The 21,403-nt window shown below is 35.7% G+C and overlaps 1 protein-coding gene and 1 pseudogene across 12 annotated transcripts in view; both read left to right on the top strand.

Moving 5' to 3' along the window:
* MECOM (MDS1 and EVI1 complex locus) overlaps nt 1-21,403 on the top strand; it is a 523,206-nt gene that overhangs the window by 486,820 nt on the left and 14,983 nt on the right. For 7 of the 12 annotated variants that reach the window (XM_016148126.2, XM_016148131.2, XM_016148133.2 and 4 more), the window contains 6 exons: nt 334-490; nt 4,842-6,198; nt 8,535-8,622; nt 13,759-13,785; nt 19,270-19,436; nt 20,514-20,591. In XM_016148126.2, the coding sequence (XP_016003612.2) occupies nt 334-490; nt 4,842-6,198; nt 8,535-8,622; nt 13,759-13,785; nt 19,270-19,436; nt 20,514-20,591 (1,874 nt within the window). The remainder of the gene's footprint in view (nt 1-333; nt 491-4,841; nt 6,199-8,534; nt 8,623-13,758; nt 13,786-19,269; nt 19,437-20,513; nt 20,592-21,403) is intronic. The other 5 variants (XM_016148128.2, XM_016148135.2, XM_016148130.2 and 2 more) reach the window with 4 other exon arrangements.
* LOC118602174 lies at nt 21,180-21,298 on the top strand (annotated as a pseudogene).

The raw sequence follows: 21,403 nt of genomic DNA, 5'->3' as shown, positions 1-21,403 counted from the left end.
ATAGCTCACCAGTTTTAATCATGTCAAAGCCAGCATTTTATTATTCAACTGCAATCACTCTAAATAGGATCAAAACAGCTTTGAGTATGGTTTAATAATGTCATTAACTATTTTGTTCAGCTGATACCCATGGACACTTTGTGCTGTGGATAGAGAGCCAAATGATTTACAAAGGGCATTCGCACTTTGGAAATATGACTTCCTTTTGGTCTTTGGGGAAAACAGATAATCAAAAACAAAACATGAAAACAAAATTCCTTGTTGAGTCATTCCTGGTCTTCTTTATTGTGGCCTTGAATTAAGTTTCTTGATTAATCAGTACTCGTTTCCTAGCAGGTTTTCACGGACCCTAGCAACCTTCAGCGGCACATTCGCTCTCAGCACGTTGGTGCCCGGGCCCACGCGTGCCCGGAGTGTGGCAAAACGTTTGCCACTTCGTCGGGCCTCAAACAACACAAGCACATCCACAGCAGTGTGAAGCCCTTTATCTGTAAGTTTTTAAAACTCCAGCCCTCCTTCCTGCATCTGTCTCTCATCCAAAAGGCACTGTGACCAGGAGAGTGGCCACACATGGCCATTAGAGGGGTCTCGGCATTAGCTATTTATGGTCCCATCCAGTAGGGCTATTTTCTAGTACCAGAAATCTTTTATAACCAGATCCATGGTATTTTGTCTATAATCCCTGGGGTGTTTTCTTTTAGATGAAATCAGTAACAGGTAGAGAAAAGAGAAGTCGTTAAATAATGAAAGGGAGGCCTCCCCAGGTAGGATTTAATAGAGACAACCAGATTTGTCTTGCATTGAACATGTTCAAGGCTTTGTAAAACAGCAAATAGCAGATACCACTAACCAGGATGAAGTGATAAAAACCTGTTCTGGATCAGAAAGAGCCGGAAGAACCCCACCTGGCAAGTAGGCTTATGACTGTGTGCCTGAATGTGTGTGTGGGGAGAGAGAAAGGGGAATAAAATGTCCTTTAATCTATCTGTTGTTGCCGATTGCAGGCTGAGGATCAGTAGTTCTCAGTTACTTGAAAAGCAGAACATTTTCACTTTGATGCTGGACACGCTGCTTCTGTAACTCACGGCACTAAAGCAAATTTACTGGCAGTGTGTTCGTGTGTTTTCAGGGGACATCCAATCTGACCACCTACTTAGAACATCTCTGTGCAGAGCACTTTAGTAACACATTTCAAATAAAGTAAAACAAAACCCTCATTTGCTGCTTTTTCTGTCCTCCCAGTCCTGTCCTCTATTCTATGCTGAAATATTTCATAGAAGAATCAATTGTTGTTATTCCATCTGGGCAATGACTCTGGACTTTTGATCCATTGCTCGGCTGGGCATATAAACTCAGTGACTCACCGAGCTGGACTACAAACTTCGAGACTGATTTTGGATCCAGATAAGGAAAGAACTGGTTGAAGCATACTCAGTAGTTGGCAAAACCTCTGGCTTGGGAACTCTTGCAAACCAGTTGTTCTGACAAATACTTGATGGTTTGTAGTAGGTATATGAGACATTACTACGGGACCTAATGGGGGGAAAAAAAAAAACTAATTTTCAACACCAACGTGGAGATGCCAGAGACTGGCCCTCCTCCTTTTTACCTCACCACAGCCCTCTTCTCTTTTGTGCTTCCAAGCACCAGGAGAGCTTTCCTTTTCCTTTCTAGCTTACACTAGGGTCTTGTTGTGCTCACACTTCCTTCTATTCCTTGGGTGGAGTGAAGAGGACTGGCAGATAGTTAAATGGGTGCTCTGGCCTCTCTTGGGAAAGCTCTGGTGAAAGTCAGGAAATAAAGTATACAACAGACATCTTAAACTTCTTGTCTCAAAATTGCATTCCTGACTCTAGTTTGTAATACCCCCAAAATGTACTTTTAAGTGCTACAGGCATAAGCAATTCATTTATTTCTGATTTTTCAGAAATATATTTTAATAAATATATTACGTTTTGGTGTAAAAAGAATGGAATAGACCACGATGAATTAGGAACACCCATTTAATGCCTTCTCTGTTATTTAAAATAAAAGTCGCAAAATATAGATTCTATCATCTAAGATTCTGGGATTTGGAATTTTAATTGTGCTGAAGTCAAGTGTTTCACTTTAAAGTGCCATAGAGTGTCCCTTTCCAATCAGATTGCACAAACTATTTCTCATGAATGTATTTTCAGTAATTATTGGTAAATTTAAATAGCAGATGGCATTCTTCAAATATAAATCTGACAGAGAACCATGGGGTAATTATAAATAATAGCCATGTAATTTCAGAACAAAAGAGGAGTTGGTATGGAGACTTTGGAGTGGAGGAGGTTCACCTAGAGTTGATATCTGTTTCTCACCAGAAGGCCACACACCACGATTTACCCCCACTGGTGTGTTTATGGCAACTGTCTCTTATTACAGTGTACCGCCAAGCTTGAGCCCAAAGTCACCAGCACGAAGGTAATTACTCACTGCCTTTACAGAAACCTCCAGCCTTCCCAAATAGAAACCACATGCTCTAATAGGCTGAATATATTCAAAATACCTCTTAATTTGTTTAATAAGTAAAAAAATGCAACGTTAACTGCTGCCTAATTCCTTATTACTGAGAAAATTACAGTAGAGTATAGACTTCAACATTAATTCGGCCGTTTACCTGGAGGCCTGGTGGTTTGTGGTGGGCCAGCCGAGGCCTTCAAGTGAGAAAAACAAAGCCTCTGACTAAGGAAACATCCTAGATTCTATGTTCTTGAAATCTGACACAGATACCACTTATCCATGTAACAGAGGGTACAACCAGGAAAAGTCAAATGCACCTTCTGCTATTGCGATACAGAGAAGCTCTTGGTTTTCTTAAATCTATCCAGCTGTAAGAAAGAAGTATAAAGAGCAACATTTTCTTGCCAAAAGTTACAAACTCTTCAAAAACTTAAACTTTGCTTGAATACCCATCAAGACATTTTCTTAATGCTTTTTAATGCCCAGAGGGAGGTGTCACTTTCTTAATGAGTGCACTTTTATAATTCCAACATTTTATTTACTGTTTCTTGTTATTGCTCATAGCTGAATTAGTGTAACTAGTGAAAGTCTCATGTTTCTACCCTCTACATCATATGGTTTTAATTAGTATCAAAGAATTTATAGTATATTGTGTATTGTATATGGTTAACTAGTATATGCTTTTAAAGCAGACTCTGGTCAATATATTCCAGTTGAATGATTTGAAAAGAAACCACTCACATATTCTTTTCCTGTTAAAACGCATGTTATAGCCACTACAGTGTTATGAATCATCCCACAATTGAAAGCTACTTTAATGTTACTAGGCACACTAATGTATGTAGTAATGCATTTTAATCGTTAATAGTAAAATAAATAAATATGGAATAATAGATATGAAATCGCTTGGTGCTTCCTTTTTGGTAGTGTATGGGATAATCTAAGTTCTGGCTGAGTTTTGCATGACTAAAGATCTTATAAAATCTCTTTTGAATGAGTTTTTTTTTTTTTTTTAATTATTATTGCTTTGACTCAGGAGCTCAGCCATTCTCTGCTTAACAGCCGTCGTCACATGAAAGCAATAAATGTTGTATTTTGTCTTCATTGAATTTCTTATATAAATTTATTTCAACAATTACCGAAGGTATATCATGTTTCTGTATGTATTAAATGTGCGTAGGAACATTAAATTAAGCTCACACATAAAGTGGGCTCATTGTTACGAAAGTAAAATAAAAAATGTGATGCTTAAGAAACAGATCCTATAATCCTGCTGGACTGTGAAGTGAGTGGGATTCTTACCTAGCAAAGGAGTTCTTAAGGGCTACGTAGTTTGGCTTTAAAATATATTTAGATCTGTTTGCACATACGCGCAGAGGAAGATGTTCTACTTTTTTGGCAATTCTCGGCGAAGAGAGTTATTTCCCAGCCGCACCCACTGCTGTGTCCCTTCTGGATTAGAGCGTGCACTGCACTCTCCCCTGCTTTACCATAGTTGGCTATAGAAGTCGAGCCCTGAGATAACTGGCGAAGATATGACAACAAGTGGACATGTTTCCCAAGGACGGGGGTTTCATAAATGCAGGAAGGTTAACACAACCACTGGTGTGAGGGGAAGTCAGAGGACGTGATCATAGTTCATGGGAACCAGCAATGCAGGATGGGCTACATTCAATTTAGTTTCCTCTGCAGGCTTAAAATAGAGCCATTGTAAATTATGTCAGTCTTTCTCAAATCATGAAAATGATTGTTAAAAATGTCTCAGAATACACAATGTGCATTGTTGTATGGCTTTGATGTGTGAATGATGAGAGCATATGATATAATACAAATTAAATAATGGTAGAAGAGTTGCAGGCTTTTTCCCCATGGGGAGAGGGAATCAAGGTGAAGTTTCTGGTCGAGCGAAAAGCTGTTTTATTTTGTTCTGCTGCTTACAACATAGAATTTTAAAAGTGGTCTAAAATTTTAAAGGGGTTCCTGTTATGTTTCATGTTTAGACATCTTAAGACTTTAATTTTAAAGGTTTTGTTAGTGTAGCGGTTGGGTGGGAAATCAATGCATGCTGGAATTTGACTTTTTCATAAATATTTAAAGACAAAAATATGATGCTAAATATTATTCAGTGGGGATGATAAAATATTTGTGCTGCCTCAAGACATTTGTCAGGTTGGATGCCTTGCTTTGGAATCTAGTGAAATGGGGATTTCTGTGTTTGGAGCACCCAGATTGGTGCCTCCAACATCTTTTCCTGGCTTCCTAATTGAAATTTTGGGTAAACCAATTGTGATACTTGCTAAATTCAGAAGCAATTGCCATAAAGCCTGAGATTCTTTTTTGTTGTTTGCACACAGGTGAGGTCTGCCATAAATCCTATACTCAGTTTTCAAACCTTTGTCGTCATAAGCGCATGCATGCTGATTGCAGAACCCAAATCAAGTGCAAAGACTGTGGACAAATGTTCAGCACTACGTCTTCCTTAAATAAACACAGGAGGTTTTGTGAGGGCAAGAACCATTTTGCGGCAGGTGGATTTTTTGGCCAAGGCATTTCACTTCCTGGAACCCCAGCTATGGATAAAACGTCCATGGTTAATATGAGTCATGCCAACCCGGGCCTTGCTGACTATTTTGGTGCCAATAGGCATCCTGCTGGTCTTACCTTTCCAACAGCTCCTGGATTTTCTTTTAGCTTCCCTGGTCTGTTTCCTTCCGGCTTGTACCATAGGCCTCCTTTGATACCTGCTAGTTCTCCTGTTAAAGGACTATCAAGTACTGAACAGACAAACAAAAGTCAAAGTCCCCTCATGACACATCCTCAGATACTGCCAGCTACACAGGATATTTTGAAGGCACTATCTAAACACCCACCTGTAGGGGACAATAAGCCAGTGGAGCTCCAGCCCGAGAGGTCCTCTGAAGAGAGGCCCCTTGAGAAAATCAGTGACCAGTCAGAGAGTAGTGACCTTGATGATGTCAGTACGCCAAGTGGCAGTGACCTGGAAACAACCTCGGGCTCTGATCTGGAAAGTGACATTGAAAGTGATAAAGAAAAATTTAAAGAAAATGGTAAAATGTTCAAAGACAAAGTAAGCCCTCTTCAGAATCTGGCTTCAATACATAATAAGAAAGAATACAGCAATCATTCCATTTTCTCACCATCTTTAGAGGAGCAAACTGCGGTGTCAGGAGCTGTGAATGATTCTATAAAGGCTATTGCTTCTATTGCTGAAAAATACTTTGGTTCAACAGGACTGGTGGGGCTGCAAGACAAAAAAGTTGGAGCTTTACCTTACCCTTCCATGTTTCCCCTCCCGTTTTTTCCAGCATTCTCTCAATCAATGTACCCATTTCCTGATAGAGACTTGAGGTCGTTACCTTTGAAAATGGAACCCCAATCACCAAGTGAAGTAAAGAAACTGCAGAAGGGAAGCTCTGAGTCTCCCTTTGATCTCACCACTAAGCGAAAGGATGAGAAGCCCTTGACTCCAGTACCCTCCAAGCCTCCAGCCACGCCTGCCACAAGTCAAGACCAGCCCCTGGATCTAAGTATGGGCAGTAGGAGTAGAGCCAGTGGGACAAAGCTTACTGAGCCTCGAAAAAACCACGTGTTTGGGGAAAAGAAAGGAAGCAACCTTGAACCAAGACCGGCATCAGATGGTTCCTTGCAGCATGCTAGACCCACTCCTTTCTTTATGGACCCTATTTACAGGTAAGGGTAGATGGGAGATGATTAAATGTGGATATGTGTATGAAAGGTAGTGTTCACACTATAAAGTTACAGCTTTTAAGAAACCATTTTAATTATTATAAAACAAAAGGCAAAGTTGTTTGATCTAGTGAATTCATTTTTTATTCAGAAAGTCGACTCATTAATTTTGAACTTATTTTTGGATGACTCTGAATTTGGGGTTTTGGACTAGGCCCACAGAGTTCTTTCCCTTGACAATAAATTTATTTTTAAACACATTTTTTTAAGTGGAAAATATGGGAAAGCCATATTTAAAGCAAGTTGTCAAGTGGCGGAAGAATGAGGCTCCTGAAGGATTAATGCAAATATGTGTGGGTACTTAAATGGGTCAGGTTGTTTGGGATGATATGGGGCATAGAACAGGAAGAGTTTACTCTTTGTTAACCTACCAACACATCTTTAATAAGTACTTTCTAAATAAATCTGTTAGGAACCCAAAGGAAATGAAATATTAATCACAAAAGTGTTTTGTATATAATGCGAATGGTTGGCTTAAAAATCACGTCCCTATTTAATGCCAGTTTCCTTTGATGCATCCAGAAATTCTTTGGGGCATACATACATGCTTAATAAAAAGCCTGTTAGGCAGAATACTGCAACACTCGACTGTTCAGGATAATTTAGTTTTTAAATACTAGTCTTTTTTAAAAGGTATGAATAATAATAATTATATGTATTATATATTTGGAATATTACTAAGCATTTTTACATTTACTTTCTCATTCAAATCTTGAACATTGTCAATAAAAGTTAATGGAAGATGTTGATAAATTTTTATTGGGCTTATTTAAGATGCAAGTATTTTGCATATTTTTGCCCAATTCTCTTTTATGAAGAACTGATTTTATGCTATTCTTTTGTTCAACAATATTTATTGAGTTCCTATTGCTTAATAGGTATTAAAGGGGCAAACATTTTTGTGCTTAAAATTCTTTTTCTACTTATATTATCTACAATACATTGACCAAGAAATATTGCCAATATATTAAAGAATACTCACCCTTGAATTTGACAAGGGGAATTAAAAAAGAACAATGAAAAATATTTCAGAGCCATCAGTACCATGCCTGGAGACTTTTTTTTTTTTCCCATTTATTACATATTAATTCTTGTGGCAGTCCCATTACTAGAGAAGGAAAAAAAGATAAAACATCTTACATATATTGTATGTAGATTATATGTTACACATTTTCAGTAGAGTTGTATTCAACTCAGTGATTTGTCTCAGTCCTTTGTGAAGATCATTTCTCAGAGTTTCTTTGTTAGACACTCCCAAATGCCAATAGGCTTCTGATTCCTCCAATTACCCATTGCATTCTTCTTCACCACTTCCTAATCTTCCTCTTGTTTATTCTAATCTCAGTCTTCTCCTTGTTATTTCAGTCTCAATTAAGACCCTAGTTCATTTTACTAAACTCATGAAAGACCTAAACCCCAGTTTTAGTGTAAGACCTGCATTGAAATCTCATCTTTCCCATGTCTTAACTTTTTTTTTTCCCATCCATAAAATGGATATATAAGAGCACCTATTTTGATAAGTGAAATACTGTATGCAAAATAGCATATATAAAATTTCGAGTGGTAGCTATTTTTAATTTATTTTTATTCTACTTTAAAAGTGTACTTATTCAACAGTTTTTAATAGGAAATAAAAATGACAAACATTTCTAAAGTAGAAGGGATATACAGATAAGTTTTATATGTCTCTCCCTATCTTCGAAAGGTTTCTTTTCCTCTTCCCACCACCCCCATTTCACCTGTCCTGGTCATCTGCAGTGGCATCCAAAAGAAGATACTTATACTTCAAAGAGTGGCTAGCTAGCAGGATGTACGGTAATGCTTATAAACCCTCCTGCTGTTTTCAGCACATATGGAAGAAATATAATAAATATTTTGGGGAGCACTTTCTTGGTAGAAAATGACTTTAATTTTCAAAATGAACTCCGTCCTTATGATTTCAAAATCACCAAACATTCTTGTCTACGTTTGAAGTGGAAAGTTACGAATTTGTCACCAATGCCTCTGATTTCATGACTCTTCATTTTTTATATTTCCTCATTATAATTACTAGTCATTCAATAGAATTTTTCCATTGTAAATAGGACCTTCTTTTACTGAGCGCCCAGAAATCCAATGAGTATTCTTCAAGAACTGAACAGATGTCTTTATATTTTTATTAGTATGTTTCCCAGAAACCTACCATTTGCTTTATTGTTTGCTGTTTTAAATGTCAGTGATTATGTAGCAATTGATATATGAGACTGATTCATCTCCAAAATCTAATTTTAACCTTTCAGAGTAGAGAAAAGAAAACTAACTGACCCACTTGAAGCTTTAAAAGAGAAATACTTGAGACCTTCTCCAGGATTCTTATTTCACCCACAAGTAAGTATTTTGAATTTGAGAACTCAAGCTTGTAAACTAACTTGTTGATCCTGAAAAGCAGGTGCAATGAAATGAAAGAAATCTTGAGAACATTAGGATTTCCTATGACGCTGGCGTGGAAGAACACAGGAAATTCTAGTAGAATTAAACCCAAACTCTTTAGAGTAAAAGTAATTAATATATGTGTAAAAATAACATGATTTTGGTATTCAGTTATTGTCCGCTATTAACTGGTTATTGAGCCAAAGTGTATTTTGGAGTAAGCAAAATTCGGGAAGAAAATGCATATTGAAGTTGTCTTTTGTGCTTAAAAATTACCGATAGTAAGAAATGGATCGCACTGTGACTTGTCCTAAACTCATGAAGGTTGTTCGTGTTCTTTTAGTGCTTAGATAAAAACAGGAAATGAGTCTACCTGACAAGTTGTTACCATAGAGGGTGAAGGAATTTATCTAGAGACCACACTGGCTATTCCAGCAAAGTTCTGTAATTGCACAGGAATTCACCACAATACACTGAGCTATTTGCTGAGTGGAGTTGTGTCCATTTATCAAAATATATACAGTTTCTCACTGCAAGGAAAATACAAAGCAGTGTTATCGAATTGGATCATCTTTATGTCCCTACATATTTAGTCATTTTAAAAAATTGGTTTACATACCAATCAAAACGTGGAGAATTGTATCAAAAGAACAAATATGTAAACAACTCGAATTCTTCATTTATTTATTTATTTATTTGTTGTTAAAGGATACAAACTCTAGTCTTCATAGAGAGTAAACAAAAATTTTATGAAAACAGTAAACTAATTTCTTCTATTTCAGTATATTCAAACCAACCATTATGCTCTTCTAATAAAATTGGTGGGATTTTATGCAAGCTGTTTTATAGAAAGTTAGGAGGTAATTAAAGTCTATCATCTTGGGATATGATTCTTCTTCTTGCTACCCCTCCCTGCCTCTCTTTTACCTCTTCTTCACTTTTTCAAGTACCTTCCCAAAGTCCTGAATGATAGAGTATGAGAGCTGAAATACCATCTTCTGGTATTTCAAATCTAGAAAATATATAATTTAGTATTAAAAGGGTTAGAAATATTTCCATTAATATTCATTTTCATAGGGCGGCTAGGGAAAAATATATTTACATAATTACTTTATAGAAAAGAACCAAGTTCTAAAATAGTAAATGTTTATTGGGTACCTATATTTTATAGTTAGGCCTTATGGACTAGTAAATGTAAACATAATATACATTTTGTGTAAAATATTACACAAAAAAGTATATCTCTCTTGATAACTCTCTTCCCAAATATAACTTAATGTTTATAAGGATATTATAGTTATATACATTTAATTACAGTAATCTATTTTTTAATATTCTAATTCTCCTTAAAAATCTAGTAATTAACCACTTCAAAATTAAGTACTGTGGGTACATGGTATTACGGAGGAAAAAAAAAAGACTGGAATTCATTGTCTTTGAGTGATTTGGTCCACCTGTGTTTTAGTTTCATTATCTGTAAGATGAGGAAATTGGGTGTCAAGTTTCTATCTTCTCCGAAATTCAGATTTCTAGCTAGCTAAGTTTAATTTACCAGTTCATAAGATGACCGAATTTGTCTACCAATAACTCCATATGTGCATGCAACTGCTATAAATATAGTATGTAAATATTTTAAACCAAATAATATAAGAAAACATGTGATCTTTTAATAGTCCCAGAGTTAATGAAGGATCACAAAAGATTGGGATACATGGATAATGCTTGGAGCACAGCAATGATTCCCTCAGACTTTTGCAAACACGCCTGTGGGCCCACAGTGCCAAGTGTGTTTCCTTTCCACATCAGAATATGATGGTGCAAAGGACTGCCTATTGCTGTGTGTTGCTCTTAGAATAGGACCCAGGAGTGATAATCAAAATATTTAAGACCTGGTATGTCATGAAGACTGATTAATTTGAATGGACTCCTGCATTCTGGAGCAGGGCTCTGGAACCCTTGCTGCACCGACTTTTAATGCTTTAGTTGCTGGATGCAGGGGCAGTATGAATGGTGTTTGAGTGGGGAGGCCATGGAAGCAGAGGACATTCAGGGTGTTTGGAGCAGAGAGGCTATTTACTAACGACTATGGAAATATTTAATTACTTATCTAACCATCATAGCTGTTTTCAGCTATGGCTGTATATTACTGGGATACAGATGGCTTAGAGACTGTTGCCTGGGAGAAGCTAGGGTCACCCCATTTTCATCGGTCTTCAGAAATATGCCTCAAATGTTCTAAAGATTCAGTAGAATTTTTTGTTTGTTTGTTTGTTTTTTTCTAGTACTCTATCAAATTCTGTCCTAGCCTCAAGATCCGCCCTCGAATGAACAAACAAACAAATACTGCCCAGGGTTTGGGGCCAGAAATAAAATAACTGCTTTACGATTGGCTTTATTACTGATTAGCAAAGGTACTTAGGTGTTGAGCAATGCAGTTCATCTGTTTTGAGACCTTTCTGTCAATGTAATGGTGACACTCCTTCCACCGGGGTAGCTGTGAGGAACTGTGTTCATGTACTAACGTGGTTAGCATTGTGCTTGGCGTGTGGAAGGACCTAAATGAGGAAAAGCTCTTATTAATAGTGAGTGCAGGAGTATTCCATTTTGAATATAAAGGAATGTCAGTAAAATACCCTTCTGCCATCTCCTGAGCCAGTTTCTCTGGCGGGGGTATACCATGTATCTTGAAGAACTTGCAAAGATGCTTACTGCGTTCTTGGTGCTGTCTCAGGGCAGCAATAAGGGTGGCACAGAGCAAGAAGCCAAAATGGAGGGACTTGCCTCTGATCCCAGGGCTTGCCATGATTTTGTAGCCTAATAAGTGCGTAGATAAGATTATTTACTACTTTATTTTCCATTTAAAATATACTGGAGCAAATCACTGTGGTCTCTCTAGGGCTTCTGTATCATCCTCTTCAGAATGACAATGATAACTACCCTATCTATTTCTCAAGGTTATTGTAATAGTAAAGAGGAGACCACATTTCCTCTTTAGGGAGAGCGTATAAATGGATATGTTAATACTTGGTAGGAGTAGTCTCTGGGCAAACCTGATTTTACATTTTTCGTATGACTTTGTATTCCACTCAGCATGTCCCTCCCAGGTGAATGTCTCAAAAGATATTTATTGAATTTTATTGAAAGACTATTAGACAATGTTACTGCCTTTTCAATAATAACATATTTTAAAAATTCTTGTCAAAAACACCTAGAAGACATAAGGACATATATATCAAAATTAAAATATAAATACTGTTTGTTTGTTTGCTTGTTTCTTTGTTTCTTTTTGTCATTCTTGAGGTATAATTTCCTTTCTTAATTCAATTCTTAAAGAAATGTGTTTGCTCTGTTGGGCCACTGGAAGATTCCTGAGCCCTCTATTTTTTCTCATATAAATAAGTTAGTTCAGTATTATAGAGAAATAAGCACTGTAGTGGTTCTTCCTGGCTGAAGGGTTGAAAATTATTTGTGGAGTCTCAGTTTAGGTCAAATTTTGAAAAGGAGACACAGATGCAGGTAGATGAGATGGAGGGAGTGGTATTGCTGTGTGATTTTTGGAAAGCCCATTCCATTGATTTCTTTTTGGGGTACTTTGCTCTCATTAGTAGCTCATTTGAACTGTCATTTGGCAATAACACTATTCTAAACCTGGCTATTATTCCTTGGTTTATTTTCCTATATGTTTAATATTATTTTTGGTTATTTATATGTTTTATTTTCAGATGTTTGGCTTTTTGACATCTGCAACAAGGACTCTGTTTTATTTCTACTTCTGTCCTTTATTCATTCATTTTGATTTTTTTTAAAGTGTCTGACTATCCTGTTACTACTTGGGAAAAACTTGGTTTTTTCTCGAATTACCATTTATATCTTGATGCGAAATCACTTAAATCTTTTGCCCTTCATCTTCTATTTTGCTTTCAAGAAATATTTTTTGTTGTTTGTTTCTTTTGTGATAAACATTTAATCCTTAAAAACTATGTATCTTCCTTATTAAAGATACCAAACTTATGATAGCAATATATATCCCCTTTAACCAAGCAAAATGACATATATATTTTTATTATTATTATTATTATTATTATTAATGACTACAGCACCTGGACTTCCTAGGTGGTCTCCCATCCAATTACTAACCAAGGCTGACTCTGCTTAGCTTCCAAGATCAGTCATTGGGCTTGTTCAGGGTGGCATGGCCATAGACCATGAACTATGATGGCTCCACTGGGCTGTGAACCCAGGACCTTCTGCGTGTAAAGCAGATGTACTAAGCACTATACTATGGAACTGTGTTGGCAAAATGACATTTTTAAAGGTATGACATCTATCTTTTATGAAAGAATTTTTCACTACTTGGGTAAGTTTCCTACTTATATTTTTAACTAAAGTAATATAGCATTAAAAGGAAAACAACTTATATTCTAAATTGCTATATAGACATAAAGAATTCTGAGCCCCTTTCCGTTAAATGATATGACTTCAAAAAATACTTTTTCAGCTTGTCCACTGATTCTTGTCATAAGTTGTCGTAACTAGACTTTTGTCATTCTTTAAATTAATATCCCTATGTGTTCTGACTACTGATGGTCTAAGAACTATACTAATAAAAATCAAACAATGCATTTCAAAAAACAATACCTTTTGTTACTCGGTGATTTATATTTGGGTAAATGTCTTATTTTCTTATTATTAACAACATAAAAATACAAGAGACCACATTCTTTTCAGGAAATTACTTAATTTTTAGTTATTAAAATAAAAGTTAGGAATCGTTTTGCAATGAGTAAAAACAAGAATAAAGGAAATGTCTGTTTTGCTAATCAAGAGTTAGTAGTAGGTAGTGGTTAGCTTTCCTGGGAAAAAGGATATTCTGGTTTGTAACCTTGATCCTAAAATTTAATTTAGGTAAATAGAGGAAACTCAACAGTGTTATACAGATATTTCATTTTTATTTGCAAAGTTTTACTCAAGATATAGTTACCTGATAAGCAAACATTACTAAATTAGTCTAAATGTTAATTTCTCAAAGGATAGATTACAGTAAAGATACCGATACAGGAGTAATTTTTGTTTTTGTTTCAATTTTGCTCCCAGTTCCAACTGCCTGATCAGAGAACTTGGGTAAGTTTCCTACTTATATTTTTAACTAAAGTAATATAGCATTAAAAGGAAAACAACTTATATTCTAAATTGCTCTATAGACATAAAGAATTCTGAGCCCCTTTCCGTTAAATGATATGACTTCAAAAAATACTTTTTCAGCTTGTCAAGCTGCAAAATTCTTTGTTATAATTGGCCATTTAGTGTGCTATAAATTGTTTACAGAAAGAAGTTTATTCTATAAATCTGAGCCGTTACACATAATTATACCTTGAAGTAGAACTCTTTCTGGGTGCTTAGGAGCATGTTGTTAAAAGAGGCTTTGAGATGCATCACTAAGTGGAAACAACCATTATTTGGGGGAACCTGTATCAGCATATTAAAGATGCTTTTGATAAAGCTTTCAAAAAGATAAAACCTGAATTTATGAGTAAACACAAGGTGACATTGCAATTCACATCACTATATCCTAGAACAGAACTTGGTTCTAGCAGTATGGAGAAATAAGACTAAATGTTTTAAAAAGTCCATATCTAACTAGTGAGTAAATCTTTTAGCATTGGTTCTCACTTCCTCAGCTTTCAGTTCTATTTACAGATACAGTCAGTTATCAGTTAATGATATTGGAGAACAGATTTATTTTTTATTCAAGAAAAAATAGCCCTTATTTAGTTTTCACTCCCAGATAAACACTGGGTTAATAGAAATATATACAAATAACATATCTTACAAAAGTGTATGTGCTTTTACTTCTTCATTCTCTTCTCCACTCAAAATATATTGATTCTGAGGTATCTTCTGGGTAAAATCTTGGGATATAGTTCAACTTCCTTTTAATCACCATCTAATTGTATATAAATTTTTTTTAAGTTGGAGCACTTTAGCCTTTACCTGTTTCCTCTATCTGATGTTGGTTTTTCCTTTAGTAGAAATTTCTCCATTTTATTTTGTCTGGGACTAAGTGATGAATTGTGATTCTTCTCATTCGGATAGACTTTTAAGGATTAAGTTCATTCATTTTAAGACAGACAGATAGACAGACAGACAGACATTGCTTTAGGCAAAATTGTATAGTAGATGGGGTTTTTTTTTTCTTATCTTGGCCTATATTTCCAGTGTTCCTCATATGCCTTTCTGGCAGAGGTACATCCTGAGTGTCGTGCCTCATGGCCCTCATCTTTTTCCAGGTAGATTATTACTTGCCATTAGCTATTTTGTTAGCTGCTTCAGGCATAAGGTACTGTGCCCTACAAAAACAGCCAATGGTTCCATCAACGTATGAAGTCAACTTCAGATGTTAAATTAGACTCCATTTCCTGATAAGGCAATGGTATAGCAACTGCCATCAGAATGTTTTGGAAACACTCCATACCATTGATCCATAGGTTTTTCAGAGCTATGGTTTACATTTATTTTGTAAAACATAAATATTAGTGGGAAATATTAAATATGTTTTTACTTTTTAATGGTAAAAAATTTTAAGTGATTTCATAATTATGATTGCAGAATGTGATACATGGAGTGAGATAAACATAAAATATGAATATTTACTTCCCCCCAAATGGCCATGATTTTGAGATTTCTCGATTATCAAGTGGATAAATATAGAAAATTACCAAATCTACAAACTTTCCCACCATAAGTTATTTATGAAAAGTTATTTTATGATAAAGGCATGTGCAATCTAATTTGTAAAACATTAGGTCACATAATGCATGGTGCCATTAGATATATCATTTCATATAATCAGATTGTCACTCTAAGAGCCTTAATGAGAAACTTCTTTATATCATCAGTTATTGGTTGCCAGATAATAAATGTTAAGCTAAGCGCTTGGGACCCAGTTGATGATATCTTGCCTGCTGACATGTTTTTAAAAATACTAACTTTATTTGACTAGAGATAATAGCTACATTTTTTTGGTAAGAGCTAGGGAGTCGTGTCTAAATATTAGTTTGCGTCAGTATAAAGTTAATAGCCTCTTGGGAACTGGAAGGGGGTGAAATGACTTCCTCTTCCCGACATTTGGCTGCAGATACCATCAACAGCTATTATATATGTAAATACAGATTACTGTTCCATAGAAAAAAAAACTCATTTACTGATTAGAGATTAGGGTATGACATTAATAGGACACAAAGCAATACATTTTAAAATACACCATCTAACTTTTTTCCTCCTTTATTTTCCCCGTTCTCAACAAATTTCTTATTCATAGCGGTGTACATTGCCTTCTTCATTGGATTTTTCCTAATTGAAAAAATATATAGCTAGATTCTGTTTCATTTATTCCAATTCATCTTGATTTTTAAAATACCACAGCAGACTTTAAATTGACTGTCAAAGCTTACTACTTCTGTAAAACGAATGTTATTTGAGGAGGAACTTCATATGAGTCAGCCCAGATCGTCAGGAAAAGGTAGAGTTTTGACCCATATGGTAGATAAAGTACATTTTAATCCAACACCTTAATGTAAGATATTGATTAGGGCTAATAGTCACAGCATTGCCAAATTACCCCAAATGGCAGATGTGTAAGTCACTTCTATCTGTCTTAATGGGAAAACTTACTCTCTAGCTGAAGTCAAGAGCTATGAGAGAAAATATTATGAAGATGAAAGGAAGGATTCAGTGATAGATTTTATGTTGCTTCAGTGGTTGCTAGCTAGACAGAAGGGGTGTGTGTGTGCGTGCGTGTGTGTGTGTGTGTGTGTGTGTGTGTGTGTCTGTCTGTCTCTGTGTATGGTATGCATGTGTGGGGGGAGGTGTGTGTATAGAGCTCCCCTCGACTCACTTCCCATCTTCCTTCTCTCCCTTTCCCCCATTCCAATTTAATCCTCTTTTCGTTTGACACCAGAAGCCCAAGATGGGGGTGACTTATAGGAGAGGCACTTGGGTATCCCCTTTTCTTTTTCCTATTATCTTTAAAAATGTTATTGAGTCATCAAACTCACAATATATTTTCTTGTTTCTTGATGGTTTTCCCAAATCGAAACAATTTGAGGTAATCACAGTGATCTTTCTTCAAAAGGAGCTATTAGCAGCTGCTAAATCAAGACATGTTTCTCAACAGCCAATTGCTCTTAAATAACTTGAAGGACTTGTAGTTTATATGGGCTAGAGAAGAAAGTTGAGAATAATAATAGTCATGAGTAAGCTTTTTTCCATATAAAAGGAAAAGGGTTTCTATAAGATATATCGCCACAGGAATCTGAGTGTGTCAGCAGGGCGGACACTCAAATGATTTAAAACCACTAGATAATGAAACTTTACTCAAATATTAAATGTACATAAATAAAACATTTATAATCATCACCCATGCACTTACTATTCTGTCCAATAAATATATGCGATCATGACCCTTACCCTGCCTTGTTACTGCTAATCAGCTTGAAGGCCAGAGGTCATTTTTCATTCAGACAATTTATTCCACGGAGGGTAGAATATCAGAATGATTTTCTGCAAGGAACAATTAGAAGAAATAAATGCAAATAAAATAGTATCATAAAATATTTCTGGATTGATTTTTAATAAATAAAATTCCAAGTAATATGAAAATGCTAATGCTCTGGCTAGAGGGGGGATAATGACCGTATTCTGCAGGGACAGAGTTTCTGCCAACCTCTCTGAGCAGCATCATCATTCCATATCTCTGCCCTGTGATCAGTATGTGTCAAAATCCTTCATAGTGACAAATGTGCTGTCCGCTTGCATCTGTGGAGAATGTTTTAGCAGCTGAGTGATTATGAATCAAACCCCTGAGCTTATAGCCCCTACCGCCTCCCGATGCCTTCACATTTGTCGTCTGACAAGTAAATGTATCTTGACTTTCCTCTGAGATTTTTTTGCACCGTGTTTGAAGAAAGACATTTGGCAAATTGGCAGTGGTACCCTGTACGTTGCAATTTGTAGCTAGCATTAGGAGTCTGGGCATGAAATGGGAGGGCAGGCTCCAGGATGAAGGGAAAAGAAAGAGAGCTAACGACAACATGAATAGCCATTTAAAGAATCAAACCTAAAATATTTCCTTTGTAAGAAAAGAATCATGTTTAGACTATTCTGTGAAGAATTTGCTCTGGTCTAAGAAGTCAAAATGGTATTCTGTCCAGCTTTGTGTCCATGAAATGTATTATTTTGTTAATTTTCCTTTTGAATAGGAAGTTTTGCCTTTTATTTTTAACCCTAGCTTCTAAATTAGTTCTCAAAATCTGTCCTGCCATCTCATCTGCAAAAAAATAAAAATTAAATTAAAAAAAAAATCATCCTCTTGGATGGAATGGTTGCTTGCATGTGCAGTTGTTAACCATTTTTAATCCTTTCATGGAGTCTTCTGGTCTACTACCCCAGCTCTTTGGGAAACATTCAGAGTGCATATAAAGTGCAAACACCTTTTTAACAGCTCTCTGAGCTCTCCAGTGGCATAGTGCCCTGAGAACCAAATAAATAATGGGAGAGTTGATTTAACAAGATGTCCTGAGAGTTTGCTTTTTCTACTTAAAAAGTTCAGCAGTAAGCAGCTTCCAAATAAAATGTAAGCACTGAGGAAACTTAACATTTTGGGAGTGTTGGAGGAATGGAGACAGTCCTTGTAACTGGATGGTGAAGATCAATCTAACTTTAAAATTAAATGCACTCTCTGATTGTGACTCTGTCAAAAACATGCATAGGTGGACAAAAGCTTGAAGGTTATAAACAAAGTAAATTAGATTGTTTAAGGGGAAGAATTAGGTGGGGTAGTTTTTCTTCAAGAACGTTTCTCTAAGAGTGTGGTTACACTAATTGCTCCCCTTATCTTTTAACACCCATGCCAAGTTATGTTATATGAAGTTAGAATATTATGAACTCTCCTTCCAACTCCATCTTTGTCCAGAACAAATTAATATTTCATCAAAATCCTCTGTACATGATCCCATTTAAAATCCAGTATATCCAGATATTAATTTAACATAGTCTTAGGCAAAACACCTCTTAACCATTTAATTTTTCTTTTTGCATTACACACATTTGGCTTAATCTGTAACTTTGGAACACTTGACGTTTTTCATGCTGAGAGTTCTTTTCATGGAACGCCATGCTTCCTATGGTTTTTATTAACTAGGCAGACATACAGGTCCTTTCCCTAGGATTTCTAGTTCACTATTGGTATCCATAACATAATGTGAATGCTCTCATTTAACTTAATAAAAATCTAATTTAACGTTATTATCTCTCATGTATTTCATTGCTCAGTTGTATAGCAGATTATTATAAAATGATCTAACCAAGGTCTTATGAAAAAGTCCACCCGGCATTTTATAAGCTCTATAACCTCTGCTATTTCCAAAATCAATAAATTCTCTTGTTGTTTGTTTAATATTGGGACTCTGCAACCTCTTTCGACAGACCATTGCATTCAGTAGATTCAATGCTTCCTTTTTGTTAATGATGTTCTTGGTTTGCTAGCAATTGCTATGGAAGAAAAGATGTCAGATGGATCTTTCATGGTCTTGTGCTTTTACCTTTCAGATGTCAGCTATTGAAAACATGGCGGAGAAGCTAGAGAGCTTCAGTGCCCTGAAACCTGATGCCAGTGAACTTCTGCAGTCGGTTCCCTCCATGTTCAACTTCAGAGCGCCTCCCAATGCCCTTCCAGAGAACCTTCTGCGGAAAGGAAAAGAACGCTATACCTGCAGGTAACTGCAAAGTTAATTATGGCTGGCTTTCCAAAAATCTCCCTTCTGATTTCAAAGTCCCTGCTGTTTGTTTTGGAAATTATTCTTGATTGGATGATTAATAGCGACCATGATAGATCTCAAGCACTTCAAAGTAGTCTGTATTTAGTGAGATATAAAAATTGTGGTTTTAAAAAATTATTATTACATGAGAATTTTAACACAAACCATTTGGTTGTAATAAATGAGGTTGGAAACAGTCCAAATACTATCTACTTGTTTCACTTTGATATTTATGAATTTTCTTTCACAGTTAATTATTTTCATCCAAAGGTATAATACTACTGTCCTCAAGCAAAGATTTATTAATTGTCATGGCATTGAAGAATAAGGCCATTAATGAAGGACGAATAAAGTCAATAAGTGAAGAAAGCTAGTTAATAAGTTTCTTGTTACTCATCAGTAATACAGTAAAGCTTCATTTTTATTTCTGTTTTCTTTTTCTTTTTTTAATAAATTGTGCTTATAATATCGGAATTGTCTTCAGAAATTTGTGGCATCTGAGTCAGGCATATCAATTTATCTGCTCTTTGGAAAATGTGTCATTCTGTTTCCAGAAAAGATTTTATAGGAACATACCTTGATGGATGAGGTCTTAGAATCTTGTCTGATCTGATACCACTCGATGTACAGAGAGTTGTCACTGTGGTTAACATGTAAAATGAGTTGAAACATTTGAAATCTGTTTATATCAACCCAGAATCACAGACTCTTGTCATTTTTTTATCCCCTTGTCTGGTTCAGTTTTGCGAATGTAAAGATACAAAGTTAATAAAAGAGGCGTATGAGGGTTATCAAAACTAAAGTCTATTTTTGTACACTCTTTGCTTATGCATAATCAAATTCAATCAGACCTCATAACACAGCCTTTATTTGTAGACTTATTTATATCTATAGAATGGCTTCGTTGCAAATTTTAAATACCAAAGACATGTGAGTTCCATGTAAGATTAATTAAATCAGGAATAAGCATCTGGCTTCTCTGTGGCTTGAATGAAATAAAGTCGACTTTCTCTTATAAACATCTTTTCATAACAGATACTGTGGCAAGATTTTTCCAAGGTCTGCGAACCTAACACGGCACTTGAGAACCCATACAGGAGAGCAGCCTTACAGGTTTGACAATGATTTTTACAAAATATCTTGATCAATAATGTACTAATTAAAGTGCACTCAGTTACAATTTTAAAGGATGCTACTTTTGTGCATGCTTGAATGTATGTCTATTTAATTTTGAGTCAGGGAAGAATTAAATAATGGCAAGGATAAAAATTAGGAGAATCCCGATTTCTTTGATCAAATGTTCTTACATCTCAGTTTAAAAGTTCTAACAACATCTAATAAATTTTTAAGAAATGTTAGTAATTTTTAATTATTTGAAAAGTTATTTTAGTGTTTTCTTTCCTCAGTAATCAATGCTATTTTAATTGACAGTAATCATGACATTGCAGCCTTATTTCCAAGCCTTAAATCTCTGCTAGGAGTTAAAAACTGACATATAACTTTGTTTTCCCGGTACAATTAAGTCAGTGTCCACAGGTCCCGTTAGTAGATTTAAGGAATAAACCTTAAACTTGTAAGGAGGAAAAAAATGTGGAATTAGGGATAGGACACATAAAGTAGAATATATTATATAAAAAGGGGCAATTCCACCCACAATTTCTAAAGTACATTCTCCCTTCCAGTTTTAAAATATAATCTACAGTCTATGGCCATGCCATCCTGAATAAGCCCAATCTCGTCTGATCTAAGAAGCTAAGCAGGGTTGGGCCTGGTTAGTACTTGGATGGGAGGCCACTAGGGAAGACCCCATGCTATAGGTGTAAAAAAGAAAAAATAAGAGACTGTAAGCTGACAAGGTCCTTGCTATCTGTAAAGTCAACCAAAGGTTGCCTCACCTAAATAGATATGTGCGTGTGTGTGTGTGT

The sequence above is a fragment of the Rousettus aegyptiacus genome, unplaced genomic scaffold, assembly GCF_014176215.1.
Source record: "Rousettus aegyptiacus isolate mRouAeg1 unplaced genomic scaffold, mRouAeg1.p scaffold_m13_p_4, whole genome shotgun sequence".
NCBI lineage: Eukaryota > Metazoa > Chordata > Mammalia > Chiroptera > Pteropodidae > Rousettus > Rousettus aegyptiacus.
Note: the sequence above shows the minus strand (reverse complement) of the source record. Positions and strands in the feature narration are given on the sequence as shown.